The sequence below is a fragment of the Carassius auratus genome, chromosome 37 (genome assembly GCF_003368295.1).
Source record: "Carassius auratus strain Wakin chromosome 37, ASM336829v1, whole genome shotgun sequence".
In the NCBI taxonomy this organism is placed as follows: domain Eukaryota; kingdom Metazoa; phylum Chordata; class Actinopteri; order Cypriniformes; family Cyprinidae; genus Carassius; species Carassius auratus.
The window spans coordinates 4333422-4354679 of record NC_039279.1 but is presented as its reverse complement, the minus strand read 5'-3'; the positions used below and the strand labels follow the sequence as shown (position 1 = coordinate 4354679).

General features: G+C 36.9%; 1 protein-coding gene across 2 annotated transcripts in view; it reads left to right on the top strand.

The window, feature by feature from the left end:
- The window catches only part of LOC113055931 (protein tweety homolog 2-like), a 46544-nt gene that overhangs the window by 13843 nt on the left and 11443 nt on the right, over positions 1 to 21258 (top strand). For both annotated transcript variants that reach the window (XM_026222324.1, XM_026222325.1), the window contains exons 2-5: positions 1632 to 1807; positions 12257 to 12368; positions 19177 to 19397; positions 20266 to 20361. In XM_026222324.1, coding sequence (XP_026078109.1) covers positions 1632 to 1807; positions 12257 to 12368; positions 19177 to 19397; positions 20266 to 20361 — 605 coding nt within the window. The remainder of the gene's footprint in view (positions 1 to 1631; positions 1808 to 12256; positions 12369 to 19176; positions 19398 to 20265; positions 20362 to 21258) is intronic.

The following is a 21258-nucleotide window of genomic DNA, read 5'->3' as shown; positions in this document are numbered from 1 at the left end:
GGCTTAGGATGTCCCACCACCGACAGGATGAAAGGGAGAATGTTAGATGTAACCGAGAGAGACAGAAACAATGCAGGAAACAGGCATGGTGATGCAGCAAATAAAGATGCTGGGCTGCTTGCTATAGCTGCCCTACTTTCTCTTCAGTGCCAAGAGCAGGATGGGATACGACATATTGTGTGTGTGTGTGTGTGTGTGTGCGTGTAAATGAGTGTGGCTTTGTTGAATAATTGTGCTGCCCCATTAGTTGTCATAGTTATTCTCAGTCGCTGCTTAAAGTCCGTAGATTCCTGTCTGGTTGAAGGTTTTAAGACTATTTTCAGTATCAAAAATCAGACCATGCTCATTTTATGTTTGATTAACAAAGTTCGCAAGGAGCACGTTCAGATAATTGACCCGGCCACTTCATCATCAGTCAGCAATTACCCCATCTATCCTATCAGCTCGAGACAGAACTTCTATAAATAGCCCAAGACATCTCAGCTTAATTCTCTCTGCAGTATTTCAGCATCCCTCCACCACCCCGACCATCGGCCCGTTTTTACCCCAGCACGGGGGGAGTACTCGGGAGGAAGCTGGGGGCACTCTGGATCAGGGCTGAATGCCCGCATACCATTCATGTTGCTTCATTATCTGTAAGGCCAACTCGTGAAACAATGGTGTGTGTACAGTAGTTCGAAGCATAGGCAGAGTGGTACCTTGTGCCCCCATTAAATTCTGTGAGATTAAAATAGCTCCGGCTCTATCAACTAGAGCTCTATGTTATATGACAGAGTGTTGCAGCTGGAAAGGACCTCTTTGTTATCAGTGTAATGCGTTGTGCTCGGAAAACATCTCAGGAGGTCATGACTTCAAGCTTCATTAACAACAAACTTGCAATAGCGGACAAGGTCACTGAATTTGAATTGAAGTTTAACTAAACTTTAACTAAAGTTCCCTGCTCTACATTTTTACCCCCCACAATCCACTACACTCTGATGTACATCACAAATACAGAAGAAAAGATTTGTCGCTACTTCTGTTTCATTACAACTTTATGACTCCATTACGATTCTATTTATTATTTATCCATTTTAAAGGGTTACAATGATGCACCTTGATGAAAAAAAAATCTTCCAAGAACATTAATAGGTTTCTTGCACCATGATTTCCTGTATTTCATTCTCTATAAGTTTTTTTCTACTGTACTGATATTAATAAGCAAAATTTTACTTTTGTACTGATGTCAAAATGATTATTTTTTAGAAAAGCAGTTGAACAGGAAACTGTAATGAGTTGATTGAATTATGAAAAACTTTGCTTTCAGAATTCTTAACACCCTTTTTTCCCCCTAAAAATAAAAATGTTGTCATGAGTGACACATATTGCATATCCTTTTGATATCAACAACATAACCCATTTTCTAGAATAATGTGACATTTCATATTTCACAGTTAAACAAGAAAATCCTTGTTGCACATGATTTTGGTCCATTAGGAATTGATTGGATCGTGAATTTTTAATTTTATTTTAGTCTTTAAATAGGCTGAGTCGACTGATAAGAGAGCTTTGTGTTATGAGTGACAAACAGACCAAGTTTCCCAGTCCCTTTTAACAAAGAAACTCATATGTGCTGTTTTTGTGTGTTCCAGTCGCTCATCTTCCTGGGCTGTGTAGCAGCAGCTGGGCTCGGTGTGAACCTGCTGTGTCTGGCCATCTACCTGAGCTGCCTCTGCTGCTGTCGGAAGGATGAGGAGGAAGAGGAAAGTAAGAAATCCAACTCCTGCTGTGTCACTTGGGCTGCTGTTGCTGCTGGACTCATCTGCTGGTACGTACCACCCACCGTTCTCACACTGAGAGAATAAAGCCGCTCAAGATGCAGGCAGCATAGATGAACACTCATGTGCATGGGAGAATAATGTGGTTATCATGGTCTCTGGCATGGTTGCACAGAATTTAAAATATTTGCTTTCATAAAGAATGACTTTGCTGTCATCTGTCACACAATTTTCAGTTTTGAAATGAGTAATGGGAAAGGAAAGCCTTGCATCAACATGGCAAATACTAGCGACATTCTTTTTGGAATTAGCTCATGCCTTTCTCAATATTTCCTCACCTATTTTTATTTATTATCTCTCTGCATCTCGCTGTGTCTAGCAAACATTCTTAGATGCACAGAGCACTGATGAAGAGTCTTGTCATTTTAAAGCTCAGTGTCTGGTTGAACAAATCACCTAGTGAGTGAATAAACTGTAAAAATGTATTCATGTAACAAAAGGAAGAATTTGAGAACACTAATGGATCAGACAGGTTATATATGATGTGAAAAACGGCCACATTTTGGAGTTTAATGGGTCGTATCATAAGGAATCAAACTGTAATTGATATTTTTTAGATGAGAGTTCATTGTATCTTACAAAAAACTCTGTAATTTTCAGAACTCAATATTTTAAACCAGGTTTTAATAAGTTACATTTCTTTTCTTTTTTTTGAAAGAAATTAATACTTTTATTCAGCATGGAGGACGCATTCAATTGATCAAAAGTGACAGTAAAGACATTTTAATATGTTACAAAATATTTTTATTTTAAATAAATTCTGAACTATATAATCACGCCCCCCCCCCCCCCAAAAAAATATGTATGTGTGTGTGTGTGTGTGTGTGTGTGTGTGTGTGTGTGTGTGTGTCACTGAGTACTGGAGTAATCGCTGCTGATATTTCAGCTTTGCCTCACAGAAATAAATGTCTTTTTAAACCATAGTAGGTAACACTTTATAATAACTTTCATTTATGAATTATTAACAAACATTGTGTAATGTTTAACAGATCATTAGTTAATATGTATGTTCACATAGCTAGAGATATGAGAAAGTGTTCTTACTAATAATGAACTTAATAAACATTACCTAATGATTAACATATGGTTATTTAATGTAAATTTCAATGCTTACATACGTCAGTAAACTGTCAGTTCCCATGTTTTCATTTGATGGTCTTTGTTTGTGGTGTAGAACCCTATTTACACATCTTAACAAATAATCTATTAAATGGGGTACAGTGCTGTTTCATGCATTCAGAAATGTTTACACCGTTAAAGAGTTGGATTCTCATGCTAAGCATAGACAAAGTAAAAAAAAAAAAAAAACATTTGGACATATCATTTATCAAAACAATATAATATAATATAAACAGATTTAACCGTGTTCCCTTATAGTAATAAGGTTTTCAAGAAGTGATTGATCATATGAATTGAAAATGTAATGACATCTGTTAGCATTTTACCTTACATGAAATAATGATTTGTTTGAACATTATGCAATATTTAATAACTGTATTAGCAAACATTAACAAGCACATTTAACAAGGTTGCTCTATCCAGTCTTTGATGCAGAGAGCGGTCTGCGTTCCTCTCTTAACACCGGTAGAAACACTCCAGTTTTGTTTTGAGACACATTGTCTGTCAGGTCTGAGTTGGAGGAGGGGTTGTGGGAACGCTCAGAGTCTGACTAGTATTTAAGACTTTAACAGGAGGTTGAATAGTCTTGGACTTACCGAGACAGCCCTCTGACCTCTGCTCAGACACTGTGCACTTTTCTGCCTCCATCATCCATTAAGAACGAGAGGCATTCACTTCTAAAACAGCTTCGGGTCTTAGTGACCATGGCTGTCAAGCTCCAAAAAGGACCCCAAAACACCATAAAAGAACTAAGAAAGCAGTCTTTATGACTTGTGTGCTATATTTGAAGTCTTCTGATGCTATAAAATAATATTTTTGTAATAAACAGAAACTGGAATTTAGGTTGCAATTCACTGAAATCCTCCCCTCTGTTGCAGCTCTTAAATCTCATTCTCTATCCTGAATTTTTGCTGGTAAATTTGATAACAAATACAATTCCAGTGCTTTGGTCAAAGGAAATAATATCAGTGAAGTAATTGGTCCTCAGTCAAAGCTATTTTATGACTTCAGAAGACTTGAAATGTATGGTTCACTATTTAATATTGTTTTATTTAAGGGGTTTTCCAACTTTTTCTTTGCAAGGACCACCTTTTGTAAAATATATAAATTTCTCACTTGTTTTAACGACCCAATTGGTGGTGGGGTTGAGGAGAAAATAAATACATGATTTAAAAATCACATAATTGGCTTTTATATATCATCCTACTAGAGTCAAATCAAATTATTAGGCTATTATTTGGAGAATATTTACCTTATTTTTAAACTCTATTTTAAAATGTTTAATGTTAATATAAAGTATTAAAGTCACAATGTAACAAATGTAGTGATTTTTCTTTCTTTCACATTGTGACATCTGAAGGAGAATTATCATATAAGATAAAAAATGTTCAGTGCTCCGCTTTTTGATTAGTAACATGAAAATTGGAGAAATTAAACACATGCATGGATGAATCAATCAAATTTTTTGTAACTTTTTTTTTTTATGTTGACTTCTCATAGACTTCGAGTTATTATTACTAGATAAAATATTAAGATAAATAATGCAATTGTGATTAAGGTCTTGATTTCGGACCAGTTTTCAGAGAGTAAAAACAAACATAACATTAAAAAAAAAAAAGTGTTAAACATAATCCCAGTACTGCTATATGATGATTTCGCCCTTTTTTTAAAGCTTGACAGTCATGGTGTAGTAGTCAGTTTTGGTTTCATGTTGTCATATATTGGTCAGCAAAAATGGATATCTTTGTAGACAGCCACATTCCCAGACCTTCAAGGTCTTAACTCTTGGGAGCTTCACTGCACAGAGCTTTATTAAAGGAAGTAGCTGTTACTTTGACATGCTACTAGCAAAAGGGTAGTTATTTAATCAAACTCAATGCTCCAGTCTCAAAGCAGGCACTATCCCAGCACTGCTGGAGAAATGCTGAGCCCTGAAGTGCTCCGTTGAATTAGTTTGTGTTGAATATCAATGTGTGTATAAAAATGTATGCATGCTAATGAGAGCACCATCTTCTCTCTTAATCCCATGACACTCATCTGTGTTGATATTATTAAATTAGCATTAGGACTGTTGGTATTCTGAAAGCTTCTGTGGTGAAACAGAGCCCACTGTTGGCTTAAATGCAGAAACGTGGTCAGAGTTAAACAGCAGGAATTTAGTCTGTAAGTCACAACTAAAGAAAAAATAATCTTGGCTGATGAGTCTGAACTTGTCTTGCATACCTTGAATTGGGGGTGGCTGACCAACCCCTATCTTTCTCTCTGTGTGTGTGTGTATTAGTCAGTCATTTTTACTTTAGTGTTTTGATTATATTTCAACGATGAATATTTTGGACATGATGGAGCTCTAAAGGGGTAGTAGATTGCTCTCAGGTGAAATGATAAAAATTGTTCACTAAGGCCTGGTTCACACGGGACGATTTTAAAATTGTCGGCAGATTTTCCAAACCTGAGAGACCCCACACACGGCGATAAAAAATCACGGGTCTAACAGTTTTGGTCGCTCCGTGTGTGGTGTGCAGCCACACGGCAATATCAACACATCACACACGAACCGATTTGACTCCCGAGCATTCCCAGGTCAGACGGGAAATCTCGCAAAATCCCTCGAGATCAAACGTGACTTTAGAGTAAACAATCATGGCGGACGAAGAGGATGCAGTGGCCATAGTTTGTGCTTTGTTTTTAACGGGAAAAAAACATAAGAAAAATAAGAAAAGGCGATGGTCAAAGAGGTGGAGACGACGCGAGCATGGACTATACTTGCTATATCATGATATGGAGATAAGTTGTTGTTTTATCTCATAGAAATGTTGTTACGTACTACACAGATTAATAACCGTTGAAATAAACGTTCATATATTAGTTTCCATGTACTCTGGTGGACTGCAGTTGTGGATGTAGTTATGCCCATCGACTTTATTTGTATTTGTTATATTATATACGCCGGCTGTTTTGATTTTGTTTCCCGGTACTATCACTGCCTCGTCACCTCGCGTTCTGATTGGCTACACGCCACAGTCCACAGGCTGCGTGATTGTTTGTCCTCGGGGGACACCACACACGAGAAGAAATCGGGCAAAATAAATCCAACATGTTGGATATCCCCGATTTGAGATCGGAGCGGTCCCGACATTCTTCCGAGCAGAGGAGATTAGTCTTAACACACCACACACGGCAGGAATATTTGATCAGATTATTTTACTATAATCGGAGCATCCTAAGATTGTCGGAAGGGCTGAATCGGGGCTAAAATCGGCCCAATTATCCTGCCGTGTGAACCAGCCTTAAGCTTGTTTAGAATTTATTTGTATTTTTTGCAGGTGAAACTGGCCCTAATTGCAGATGGTGCTTTTCTGAATGCCACTTTAGATGTAAAGAGTCTCATTGTGACTATATAATGTGAGAATCTTTCTCTCATTTTCTCCATTATGATGCTGAATGGCAGGAGTTGTGCAATAGCTTCTTTGGTATTTAAATGTTCCGTTAATCTACGGCATGTGTTGCCATGGTTGCCCTGTACTCAGATGTACAGCTCTTTTTCACTTAGATCACAACATGAAGAGCATTTCCAACTGCTCTGATTAAAATGAAAGGAAATACATTGAAAACAGAGAAATGTCCATTAGAACTGAGTTGAGTTGTTTTTCAGTTGGTATTTTTCAGTTGTGTAAAGACAGGTCTTGCACATGCTGCGGCTGTCATTCAGATCTCTTCTGCCTGCTCTGCTTCACCTGCATGTGTGTGTACAAGGACACTAGTTGTTTTCTGCCTTATGCACACCTGCTCTCTGACATCTTTTACCTATTGTCAGCTTCCTATTCGTCGTGTGTAAGGGCTCATTCCTGACAGCCACCGCTCGGCATATGGCTGATAGCGATGACTCTAGAACAGCATACTTTAACCTCATCATTAATTTATTTTTTATTGACTGATGCTTAGCCAGAGCAGTGTGTGAGTTTCATAACACCTGCCACATCTTCATAAAACTTTTCATACAAGTAATTTTCATGTCATTGTCTTTTCTTTGACCTCTGCTTTTTGCAATGAAGGTAACATCAGATTGAAGACAATGGTACTATCCTGACATATATTTGATTAAATTAACTTTATGTATTAAACCAGGCCAACCAATCAATCAATCAATCAATTCTAGTTGTTTTTATTCCTGTAGCATTATAACATTTTCTCTTTAGTCTCAACTTTTTTGACAGTTTGTTTTGAACAAAAAAGGCATATTATTATTTTAATATGCAACTAAATTGCCAATTCTCATGTTATTGTGTTGTCATTTTATTTTGAAGAACTTGATGAAACCAGAAGTTGGGGCTTACAGTTTGAGGGTGAGTGACCAATGGTGTTCATCAGTCACGTTCTAATGAATCTTGCAGGACCAAGATGGCTTAACAGAGGGTCACAGCCTCAGCAAACAAGCCTTTCCAGCCCGTATTAAATAATGTTGTTTTATACAGTTGATAGAAGCACTAGCTCTATTTTAGCCAGTATTTATGTGCCGGCTTTCAGACCTGGTTTTTGAGGTCAGACTATGAGATTTTTTTATTTGGCACTGTTTTTACCATTTAATGTCATTTACAAGCAGATCATCTTAATGCAATGTGGTTCTTGTGGAAATGACATCATTAGCAATTAGTTCTATTTTAAGGGCTCTTAACTTTTTTTTATTTTATTCTAGCTGTTACTCTAACTGTCCATATGACATACATGCATTTAATGGGAGAAGCGGTACAGTTTGCAATACTGTTTTAAAGGCCGGCTTTTTGCAATACACAATGCTGTTCAAAGGATTGTGCTCAGTAATATTTATTTATTTAAAGAAATACATTTTATTCAGTAGGAGTGCATTACAATGATTACTATAGTTTTGACTGTATTTTTGACCATATACTGTAAATGCAGCCTTGCATAGAGACGTCTTTTAAAAACATTTTTAAAAAAAAATTATAACAAAACTTTTGATTTGTAGTGTCCTTATGGCTTCAGTGTTAGAGCATTGCATTAGCAGCTCAAAAGGCATGGGTTCAATTCCCAGGGAACACACATACTGGTTAAAGAATGTATAGCCTGAATGCACTGTAAGTAGCTTTGGATAAAAGTGTCTGTTAAATGCATAAATGTAAATATAGTGTGCAATTAAATGTTAAGGTGACCTTCAGAACCCAGCCTGTCAAGATTTTCTTGTGTAACATACATTGTAATTTGATGGCTCTAGCACAGTTAGATCATCCTCTAATTATCATTTTTTAAATGCTGGATTTTTTAAGTTCACATAACTTTACATAACATAACATTTTTGGGATATATTTATAATGTACCAGTAAATGTATAATTAGTTGATACATAACTAGCAATATATATTTCTGAAAAGCGTGGAGGAGACAGCACAGTGATGAACTGTGAGGAGCTATTGGCTATAATCTTGGATTTTTGTCATAAAATGATGAGCATCATCAGACTTTTCCTCCTTATTGCCTGTCTGAAGATGAGTTTGGACTGTAGCAGAGTGATTCTGATTCAGTTCTTCCCCAGCAACCGTCTACAATTTTAATAATTTGGGTAATTCATCTCGCAGAGTGAGTTAATCCATGAAAGGATTCAAATTCTGCTGTTCTTAGTTCCTTGCAAAGACATTCATTTGAGTGTTGCTAAAAAGTCTAATTCACTTTGTAGCTTATTTTGGCGAAGACAAACAAACTTGGATAGTAATGGATCATCATAACTGGCTTGAAAGACAACCAACCACAGTTTGTATTGCTTTTATAATCTCTACATTCAAATCACTACCAAGAAGATACGTTTTTACTCTTAGATATCTAGTTAACATGCTGCTTAGCGCTTTCAGCCTTTTAAAGGTTTGATGCATTAATTCTTCCTCAGAGCTGCGTAATGCAGCAGCCTGATACCTTTGTGTCTGCAGAAACACTGAGAACCAAACAAACACTAGCTACGTTTAAATACAACCAAAGAATCCCTCAGTAATCGGATTGATGGCTCAATCTGACTGAAAAGCCTTAATGTAAACACCTTGATCGAAAATGAAATTCATTTGGTCTGTTCATTTGTTTTTGTTTTGATTTTAGTTTCCGTTAATAATAATAACCCTAATAGAATCTGCCAATTTTAGTCAGCTCTTGCCATTTTTATGACAATTCTGGCATGCATCTCTCTTTATCGTCCTCTCCTTCCTCTTCCCAATGCAGCTCAATTTTCCCATGCACTTTTTAAATCAGAGATGGATCAGGAGAATGATGCAGTTTGGCAAGAGGCATCCAGCTAATGAGTATTCACTCTCCCCGTAATTTTTATAAAGTCCCCTGTTCCAGGCCGCACACATTCTCCCATACGTCGTTTCGGCATAAGACGGCACGTGGCCTTAGGGCACTGTGCATTCTTTATTTGTTTGTGCTTGAGTGTGTGCCTTTATGACTCATCCCCAACTCCAAAGGCAAGAAGCTTTGGAGGAATCATTACACTTTTACATTTCCCCAGGAGTACCCTCTGCAACTCTAAAATCTCTCTCAATTCTTCAGCTGACACGAGACCGAGAACAGATTTTGCATTTCATTACTCTGCTCATTATGGTCCGCAAACGTCAAATTCATGTTTAACACAAAGGAGAGTCGGTCAGGAATAGACTTTAAAGGGCAGCTTATATGAAGAAGGCAATGCAGGATATGACTTCACATCCTGTACGATGTTATTGACCTTACAGTGTCTCTGGGGGCTAATGAACCAAATACCAAGAACAGAGATGAGTCTGGCCATTTTGATGACATCATCCTTTCTATGTAAGATGCTTCCTGTTCCCATTGGTGAGACGACCGTGGTTTGGGGGGAGGGAATGTGCTGTCCTGCTAATATTCTTTGTTTCATGCCAAAAACTCTATGATATCTAGGATATTATAGATGGTTTATCTCAAAAAGATTGTGTTTGTCAGTGCAGGTACTTTTAATGTAAAGCCCAAACAGTTGTAGAGGCTGTCCAAACCTTGCCCTTGTGATTCTTTTTTGCTGAGTGTTGTGGGTGGTTAGAAGATGGCTGTTTACCAGCCCAAAGTCTCTGTGATATTCTGGTATTCAGAGATTTTTTCCACAGAAAAAAATAAGTTATACAGGTTTGAAACACCATGAGGGTAAATAAATGATGACAGAATTAAAACATATTGTATTTTTTTGATTGATTCACATCTGAAGTATCATTTTGTTGCCAAAGTTGAGTATATAGAATTGGTTTAAAATAATTTATTTGATGGCGATATTGTAACTTATTAAGAATTGCAATGTAGTGGTCAGATTATTAGTGATTGTGTTATTGTTTCGGACAGTTTGCCTCTTTCTCTTGCTTTCATAGTGTTTGTGAGCTGTTCTCCCTGGCAGAAGGCACCATCTTGTTTGTCATTTCTTCAACCCTTGTGTTATTTGTGACTGGGGAACATTAGCCTCTGGCACAGTATGGCTTCTGCTGAATATTAAAGGTCTGCATGTGGCACATGTGCACTACCCATCCTACCACAGTGCCATTATTTAGCAGAGCCGTTTAGAGCCTATTAATTCCAAAATTAGATTTATTTAAACTCAGGTAACATTTTCTGACATTGCTTACAAGGTGACTGGCTTTAGATGGTCCCAGCTGGTGATTTGAATTGTTAATAAAACTATTAAAAATATATTTTTTTGTTAGCAGAGAGGAAGACAGAGCGATGGGAAGATAGAAAGAACACTGGATGTAAGGGTCGATGGACAGAACAATATATTGACGGACGTATGCTTTATTCGGGTTACGGAAGTCATCGGCAGTGCTGATAGTTAATAAAGTTTTTGTCTCTGATTTATTTATGTCGATGTCACAGCTTGCAGATGATCGATATGCAAAAGCTTCGTGTGCTTGTGATTCTTTAGCTCCTCCTACGGCACGCCTCCAGGAGCTCAACTGTTTTTGGAGAGAAGTGAAACAGCGGTATCTGTCTTTTATGAATGTGATAAAACTAAAGACTCTTTAGAGATATGAAGGATGCAATACTACTCTATAGTAGTCTGTCACTTTTGTGAAAAAATACTTTTTTCGATTTTTTAAGACATAAGTGTTCATTGAATCGATTGTAAAATCGATTTTCCATATCTAAAAAAAGACGTTTCCTTTTTGAACGTCAAATAACGGATGGACATAAAGAGAGTTCTGGAAACGCACAAGTCAGCAATATTTCTTATTTATTGGCATGAAGTTTCGTGCTAAATAACAAACAGCAACAGGAGTGCAACATTCTTGAAAAAATATATATGCAGAGGGGATGGCTGCCATAACAAAAGAAAAAGCATCACTGCAGGCTTCAACCCGGCTGCATTTATGATTTAGGCAATTCAAAAATCTCCAAGATTATTTTAAATAATGATTCAATCCATTTCAAACAACTGTTAAAAAAAAAATTAAACTTTAAATGTACTTGAGAACAGGCCATGTGTGTTTTTTTTATTGAATGTAGCTGACAGTTAGGCTAGGCGGCACTAGGCAGGCATAATTAAAGGCTATGGCCTTTAAAAAATTATTGGATAGGAAAACAAGTCGATCAACATTTTCGGGGTCCAGAGCAGAGCGTTTTTTATTCACTATATGTCTAGCTGTTGAGAAGATGCGCTCCGACCGCACTGATGTCCCAGGTACACTCAGGTACAGCTGCACAAGGTGGGGGTATTAATGCCAATTTTCCACCACAAAAGCTGGTCGCTGTCTGCTTCCTATGGTCCTTTTCATAACTCAGAATCTCCTGTAACTAGATGCGCGAAAGAGGCGAATTTGCGTCTACCGCACCACGACACCTCTAGATGTGCATAAACGCATCTTTACATTGACTTAACATTGAAATCATTCGCGCCAGATGCTCTATTCGCGTTTGGTGTAAACGCAGCATAAGAGGTTGCTTTTGACGCCACTGGGTCTTATAGGCGCAGAAAATTGCTGGTATTTTCTATCTAATTTTCGCAAGGCATACTGCACTGCACTATAACCAAAAAAGATTACCAAAAAACTGTGTGTTATGTGTGTTATTAAATTTTTTGTATTTCACTTTTTTCCATATTTTTCAGCAATGGTAATCAAATGTACATACTTAGTGGTTGCTAAATCCATGTAAACTTTTTTCTATAAAATTCATGCAAGGAGTGAGGGATGTGTAAAACTCTGAATGACCGGTGTTCCAGATCTGTGGAAATCCCTCTGCGGATTTCTGCATATGTGCGTATTCCGTGAGGGCCTGATGATTACAATGTGTGAACTAATTGTAACTTTTCACCTTGTGACTTTTCAGTGTTGCCGTGGGAGTTGGTTTCTATGGAAACAGTGAAACCAATGATGGGGTGTACCAGCTGACCTATTCTCTCTATAATGCCAATCACACGCTGACGGGAGTGGACAGTTTGGTAAGTACAAATATAGCAGCGCTGACTATAAATAACACATCGAGACTGTTTTTGACTCCCTGGCCAACTTTAGTCTTGACAGATTTCAGCTGAAATGTCCCAGAAGTCTCGCTGACTTCTCTCAAGCAAATTTACTCCCTCTAAAGGCTCTAACATCGTCTTTTCCCTCCTTGCAAATAGTTCTGCTCTTTCAATCAAAGCATTCCTTCCATCCAAACCTCAGCCAGATGGTCCCTATATCCCATTCAGTTAATTGCTCCTGTTAAATCTTTTTTCTGCCTATCGGCGCTGCTAAAATTTCATGGCTTCCCCACTGAGTGCATGATTGATTTTCTGACATCCTTTTGCAATAGCAAGGACACCGCTGAAGATATATGCAGCTACATGTAACCGCTCAGTCTCTCTGGAGAGATGTGAATGACAAGGGCTGTATCTGTGTGTGTTAGAAAACAGACACACCATGTAGTGTGTTTCTGTGATATGGAATGGTTGGAGAAAATACCTCAGATTGGTTTTTACAGCCTTTTATGTGTGTGCAGTTATAGAGGCCTCTTTTTCTCTTTCGTCATTGTCCCTTTCAAGGCCCTGAAGGCTGGGGCATGAATAAAACCTAATTCATGTATCTTCAGCCAGACCTATTTTTATCCGTCTCCGTTTTCTGATTCAAATGCGTAGAGCTGACAGTGACACTAAGACGCTTTTATCCTGCTTCACGCACCAATTTCATGCACTCGGTAGGGCCTTTCATGCCTCTGGTTGTGATTTTTAGCTATTTCATTGCCTGGTTGACTGAAAGACTGCAAAAGCAATGCTTAGTTCACATTTTATCCCTCGTTAAAGGTGTGTGTACATGTGTGTGATTTCAGCTACAAAAATAATGACTGTTTTCAAACAGGTTTCCTGGACATCCATCCATCATCTATCTATCTATCTATCTATCTATCTATCTATCTATCTATCTATCTATCTATCTATCTATCTATCTATCTATCTATCTATCTATCTATCTATCTATCTATCTATCTATCTATCTATCTATCTATCTATCTATCTATCTATCTATCTATCCGTCGCTTCATCACTCTATCCATCATTCCAGGTCTATCTTTCTGTTGCTCCATCACTCTCTTTATCAATCCCTCTGTCTCTCAAAACAGACATAAAGCTGCTATTAAAAGTTGTATGAAGAAGACAATTTGAGCGTCACACCTGTTAGCAAAACAGTCAAAATTCCCAGATACTGTCAGTTTGAGGTCACTGGACATTATCCTAACTCTAGTGATGACATCATCAACCCGAACCTCACCTTATATTTATTTCCAAGTGTGTAGCTGATGACAAATTTATTTACTTCCATATAGTTCATAACAAAAAATTGTGCAAGTTTGAGTGCAAACATCTCACAAGCTATAGATCAGTGATCTCCTAGAGCTGTTCAGCTCACTTACACCTGCTGTACAAGCCTTCAGGGAAGTGTTGATGCTGTGGTTCTGAACTGAACACTGAAAGTGCTTCGAGCATCTGCCCGCTTTTTCATGAGGAGTTGAGAATGAACTCCCCTTCTGCACTAATGGAGATTAATGCATCTGTTTCTGTCTCGCTCTGAATTATGAGGCACACACTTATCTGGGGTCAACTTGATTCCCTCGACACACTCTCTGAGTCATCGCAAGCCAAAAGGCAGAACTGACCTAGGAACTGCACTTTTGGGGGGAAAATCAGCCATAATTTTCATTAGCAGTCTGCCTAATAGAGATAAGAGCATTTTTTTTATGAAAAAAATGATGTAATGATGCTTAGAAGAACTAGAGATGTTTTTGATCTTTGGGTCATGACCACAGATTAATGTCTTCAAGAATCATCAATACATCTTAAGAATGCCATCAAGTAGAAGAGACCCTCCATTCTTGTATTTCTCCTTAGTGCCCAGGTCCTTCAAATGGAACAAAGTTTCCACTGTATGAAAACCCGAGCATGCTATGCCTATAATTAGCAATGAACTCTGGGACAAAGGCTTTGATGAAGTCAATTGTGGAAATCTTTGACTTCCTGACTGAGGCTCTTCAATGGTTCTGCCTGCCTGAAAACAATGATTTAATTTGGCATCCATTGTACACAGATGATTGTTTTCTCTCTCTCTCTCTCTCAAAGGGAGTCAAGAGAAGGAATAGTAGAACTTGTTTTTTGCAGGAGTGTTGAGCGTTGACTGTTTGGTTTTTCAGGTTTATTGGTTCTGGGCCATAAGGTCTCTTGTTTCCCTCCTCTCAGCACCCCCTCTGTGCTTGCAAATGAACTGTTTGGCTTCCTGTGCGGGTCTGTTTTGTGTTCACAGAAGCACCTAGGGATTAACAAGAACTTACATTTTGGGTTACAGGAGAACCATGATGCTGTAGATACATTTTGAGTGTTTTATACACTTTATGAAATGTAGATAAAAAATATTATTACAGTTTTGTTTTAGGAATAATTATTAAATAATTTATTATTTACTGTATTATAGCCTTTAAATGGTCCACAATATGAATATTATTATTATTATTATTATTATTATTATTATCATCATCATCATTTATTCTTAGTATTGTTATGTAACATAATATTTCCATATTTTATTAAAATTTATTATTTTAAAATAAATGTTAATATGCAACATGGTCATTGTGACAACTTACCCCATATTGCATGATGGCACGCTTTCTGTTAAGTGGAACTGTATTTTTTTCCCCCAGGTAATAATTCTGGAAATGTCCAATAGTTTTTTGGTGAATACAGGAAAATAAATAACTTTCAGAATTATTTTAGGGTGGATATAATATTACAGAATGTCAACCAGAAGCTCTCTTGTTCTATAAATACCTCTGTTCTCTGCACGTTGTGACATGATGCAGAGCACTGGGTTGTTCTGTACCGTCCTCTGAGCTTGTGAAGGTCTTATTGTGTCTTATTGGAGTCAGATTAGAGAGCGAGAGTCTTACCACGCTGAATCGACACACTATATGTAAACTATTCTTTGTTGTCTTCTCCTGTCAAAATAATGGAGTTCATTTAGAATTATTCATATTCATTTTTTGAACAAGCAGAAGACATACCGGTTTCTCCGGTAGTGGGCGGAGCTAATGCGCAAATGGCAATTTCATTGGCTGGCACTGATTTAGTACCGTCCCTGTTTTGATTTCAGCAAATCAGTTTGACCGAACGCAGACAACGTGATTAATATTCATGAACCCGGCAGCTCATCAATTCATAGTGCATTGTATATACATTAGTATGATAGTAGAATTAGTAGTAGTATTATCTTTTAATAATAATTAATTTGATCTATTACTATTTTTTTACAGAAACCCTCAATGACCAAAAATATCTTAAGCATCACCACCTGTCTTAAGTTCAGTTAAAAGGACAAATATGCATTCATTAAACTTTATTTTTTAAAGAAATAAATCACAATATTTCTTCCATGTTTTAATTTTAATAGCAAATCCCCTTTATTTACCAAAAATAAAATGTGTTTAAATTTCATAAATTAAAAGACAAATTAAATTTGGGTGAAACTTGTTTACTGTTTTTTATAATTATATAACTTTTAGAAAAACTTTAAACACAATTGTAAATAAGTATAAAGAATGGCATTGGTTTTATTTTCAGTGCTAAAACGTTTTTTTTATTAGCATATTTTTGTGTTTTGCTTTGGTACTGAAATTGGTACAGAGAACCGTGGATTTTCACTGGTATTGGTACCGGATACTGAAATTTTGGTACCGTGACAACACTAACAGGCAGGCTTATTGTTCGGTGTGTAAAAAAAAAAAACATCAATGTCAACTGGATGGGAGCTAACACATTTCAGTCTTATATGCAATCCACTAAACATAAAAATGGAATGCGTGCTCAGAGAGAGCAGTTAATTCTAACAATCTCAGCTGTCCGGCGGCTGCACCTCCACCACCACCGCCGCAAATTTGTGGCGCAGTTTTGAATCCGCAACAGTTCATAGAAAATGCCCGTTTGTAATGCATCAACTTGCAATGAATGCCAGCCAGTGTGCTGGAATTATCCATTCTCTCCATTGCACATTTTATGTATTTTTTTTTATTTTTATTTACTAAGTGAAATAAATGTGCAATATGTTGTCAACATCAGTCTCTAAATCCATTCTTTTTTGTATGTTATATATGTCAAAATCTGTAAATAATAGAAAGGTCGCTGATTAACACTTGCAATTCAGTGTCGTGATGGTTTTAAAAAATATTCTGAAGGTAGTAAAAAAGGTATTCAAAAGTAGTAAATTTAACTTAAGGATTGCTGTATATACCCTGTAATAGTGTGGAACATATGAAATGTGTTTAAGGTGCAAAAATAAAAATCATGTTTTTCTGATGTGTTTTGAAAGTTTTTGTTTGTGGAAAAGTTGTGAGATCCTTACCATTTCAAACAACCCAAAGACTCTAACTAAAAGTCTCTCCCAGGAAAATACCCACAATCCTCCTAATATTCTTCATACACAACAGTTAACTGTGAGAGAAAATTGATAGAAAGCAATAAAAACTGGAGCTGAGAGCTGTTTATCCATCACCCACAAGGCAGTTAATCAAACGTTCGTCGAAGGAGAATCTGAAGATAAAGTGACTTTGACTGTTGTGCTTGAGTTCCTGAGATTGTTTTTTTGTTTTTTTTGTTTTAATGTCAACGCTGAACGCTAAAAAGTTCATGTTTCAACACACCACTGTTTGTAAGAGTCACATCTGATCGTTATCTTACTACTTCCGCGCAGTCTTTATTCCATTGTTAGTCTTTATATGTTGATTTATTTCTGGTTCTCAGTAACTATATTGAGAACCTCTGAACTAGTTCCACCAGCAAATCCCCAGACATTACCACAGTCATTATTAAAAGACCTGTAAGCAGTAAGGTCATTGAAAGGTTGACCCCCCCGCCCCCAACACACAAACACACCCACCCACCCACACACAATTTTAATGGAGAAATAGAAAATCATATCTGGATATAGAGCAGGCAACAGCACTTAGTGCTTGTGTTCTATTTCATGCTTCAACTCTCCCATTCAAATTTAATTGCAGAAGCTGAGCTCCAACAGAAACCAGAGACAATCAATTAGAGCCACAGCGCTGGGAGACAAATCTCGGTCTCGTATCTTAACCACTTCCTCAAATGCATTATAGTTGTGGCTTAAGAAATGCAGCTCAGATGTCTAGCATTTGTTTATTGGCTAGATTATTGGATTATGTTCAGATGAGATATTAAACCCCACTGAATAGGTTTTCACAGTTGTGGCCACACAATAAACTTTGCTATTCCCAAGAAACGTTAAAAAATTTCCTCAAAATCACTCTCTTAGAATTAAAAATAAATAAATAAAACACATCTGGACTTTTGTATTTCATGAAGATGAAATGGTTCCGGAAATTGCAGTGCTGATGTGAGCTCAGAGATCTGATGAAAAATGAGTCCCGTCAAAGTAGATAACCAGTAAGTAATTGAGTTTCTCAACATTTTGGGTATGAGATCACTTCACTCTCGTAATAATGTCATAACCATAGACGTGGACATAGTGTCCGTGTCACCCACAAGTTTCCGAAGAGTGTTTATGAAGCCAAAAGTGGGCAGAGGCGGCCGTCGCCATCTTGGCAGCGCATCACCAGACGTCACTCCAAGATAATGGAAAAGAAAAGAAAAGTAAAAGAAAGAGCAGGAGGTTGCCACTTGGTCATAACCCAAAGAAAACTGCTGGGAATTGAGTCTGTGCTAGGAGTATTTGATTTAGGATGTAGAGCATTTCCCTAGGAATCCCCTGATTCTATGCCTTTTTTTCTTTTACTCTTACTGAAGTGTAAATATGCTGTATTGCATGCAATCACCATCTGGTCTCATCTCATCCCATCCTTTTATTTTTTTCCTTAGTAACACTATATTTAATTAAGCTTTGGGTGGGTCTATGAACACAAGAGAACACAAATCTGGTTACAAACCGAGTATATCTTTGTGGCCATTTACACTGAAAACAGTTCTTTTTAGAGCACAGTCAGTACTTTCTCACATACCTAGTTTGGCTTTTTTTTTATTGCTATAATAGGCAAGCCCACTCTCAAAAAAAAAAAAAAAAAAAACCTTTTAAAGTTGTCATTAGATCGGTTCCAAAAGGTACACTTTTGGACCTTATTTACCAAAAAAAAAAAAAAAAAAAAAGGCATATTCTTCCTTAAAAGTGCATATTAATATCTAAGTTTGCATATTAGTACCTCTTGAAAGGTATATTGAATAGGTTATGTTACGAAGGTCACGTTTCTTAGTTTTATTAATTATTCTGTATTTAATATGCATGTCAGACAGACAAACAGATTCACAACATTAAATAGTTTGGAAGAAGTCTTGTTTTGCTCACCAATACAAAAAAAAAAAAAAAAAAAGCTATTGTGAAATACTATTGCAGTTTAAAATAACAATTTTCTATCTGAATATATAAAATGTAATTTATTACTGTGATTGCAAAGTTGAATTTCCAGTAGCCATTACTGCAGTCATCATTGTCTTTTTATATGCTGATTTGTTGCTCAAGAAACAATTTTGTTATTATCATTTAAACAATTGTGCTGCGTATTATATTTGTTAAAACCATGATACCTTTATTCAAGGATTATACGATTAATAAAAAGTTGAATAAAAAACATCCGTGCTGAATAAAGTTATCAGTTTTTTTTCTCTATGTTATTGTAGAAAAAAAAATGTATGTTATTATAAAACCATGGCTAACAGTATTTCTGTGTGTACTAACAGTGTTATTCTCTCCCAGGTCACTGGTACTGTGGGAGGCATGCAGAACGGTCTGAATGAGCACTTGTCTCGATTGGGCGAGATCTTTGCCACACGTGGAGACTTTGTGCAGACACTGCAGTTCATGCAACAGATGTCAGACAACATCATTAAGCAGCTACTTGGGCTTCCTGACTGGGAAAAGGCAAAAGTCGACCTGGCAGCCATAGCTGATCAGACAGCATACGTGGAGTATTACAGGCAAGCTGCCACCTTACATTTTCCCATAATGTACCTCTCCTGCAATAGATTTTCTGTGCACTGCAGGTTTATTTTCTACCTTTGTTTTGTAGCATGCAAAAACATTATGAAATATTCCATCCTTGCCTCTGAGTATTCTTCTAAGTGTGTACAGTCTCTCTTATAGTTGCATGTAAAGCCATTTCCTTGTGTTAGACACTATAGATCACACATTATTTACAGCTGCAGCTTCACCACTGGTCACCCATCAAAACATCCACTGCATTTATATTCCTGTCATCATGCCACTTTGCAGATGGCAGCATGATAAGCGTTGATTTCACAATTCATTAGGTTAGGTTGCCAGAAAAGTTAATCTTTGATAGGAAGCATATTAATATAGCCGATGTGATAATGTGAATGTGGGTGTGCATGTGTCTGAGAGCAGTTTATAGGAAGAGACACGTTCATCTATTCCCCTCTGACAAGGTTTCAGTGTATGAAATATTAATACCTATAGAAGTTGTTCATCTATTATGAATTATTTCCAGAGACGAAGAGCTCTCTGGAGTGGCCTAGGTAGAACACGCACGCTAACAAGAAGATTCTATCTCTTAGCAATTGCGCTTTTGTAGCTCAGCAAAGTCTCAGTCATGTTTTACTTAAATGTAACTAAAAATTCAACCTAAAATTCCTGAGGAGAAATAAAAAAATTAAACAAATGGTACGATTGTTGACATGAAATATTCTTCATTTTTTCTTTTTTTTATGATTTTAATTTTCCTTTGTATTGATTTTATGTGATATTGTGTGAATTCTCAACAGCATCTCAAATCACATCATTTAATGTTTATAAACTGCTTATAAAAGTCTTTTCTTTCCTGTGAAGGTGGTTGACGTACCTACTGATACTGATCTTGGATCTGGTCATTTGTCTTGCTGCTTGTCTGGGTCTGGCCAAACAATCCCGTTGGCTGCTCACTACGTGAGTACAAACATAACATTACTTTGGGTTACCATGAGATGTTGAATACTGGAATTAATGACAGAGATCTATTGATTGATTGAGGTTTCGTTGCCTTTCATAAGCGGGGTTTCCATCCAAAGTTGTGAATTTAACTTTTGCGCCAAATTAGAATATTGCACAAAACATTTTTGAGTTTCCATCCAACCAGTCAAAGAGAACAAAATCATCACTTGATAAACTAGCACTATACATCACTAAGAAAAGTAGGAGAAGCTACTGAATATAATAATTGTCCTATATAATAATTTACTTGCATGTCAGAACGAGCAGACGGAACAATGAATGTGCTTTCGGAGGTGGGTGCTGCTGTTTGGGAACACAGTCCTTTAACAGTTTTGATGACAGACTTTGCTTGGGCATTTCCTAGTGACCATATACAGCATTTCAGATGCTGTGGAACAAGATCGGACAGCTGGTTAGTCAGGATTTGTCGTCCAATAGCGCAAAGTATCTTTAGGGTTAGGGTTAGGGTTAACCTAACCCTTAACTTTTTTAATGTGCTTGAAGGAATTTATTGGCAAAATGCATTTCCATCTCCCATTATTCACATTAACCCTTTAAAAAAACAGCCTCAAGCAAGTGTAAAAAACTTTTTTTTTCAAATTAAGGCATTTTTATTCTAAATTCAGTCAATTGTTAAAAATAAGCAGTTGGAGAGAAAAAAAAAATAAGGGTCAAATCGGGGGTGAAAATGACAGTTTTGCTGCAAAAATAAATAAGTAAAAAATAAACAGGAAGTGGAAGAACTTTATCTCAGGGAAAAACAATAATAAAAAAGAATGATATGCCCCCCTTTAAGATTGATTAGAAATAAGTTAATTAAATGAAAGATCAAGGAGAAAAGAACAGCAAATA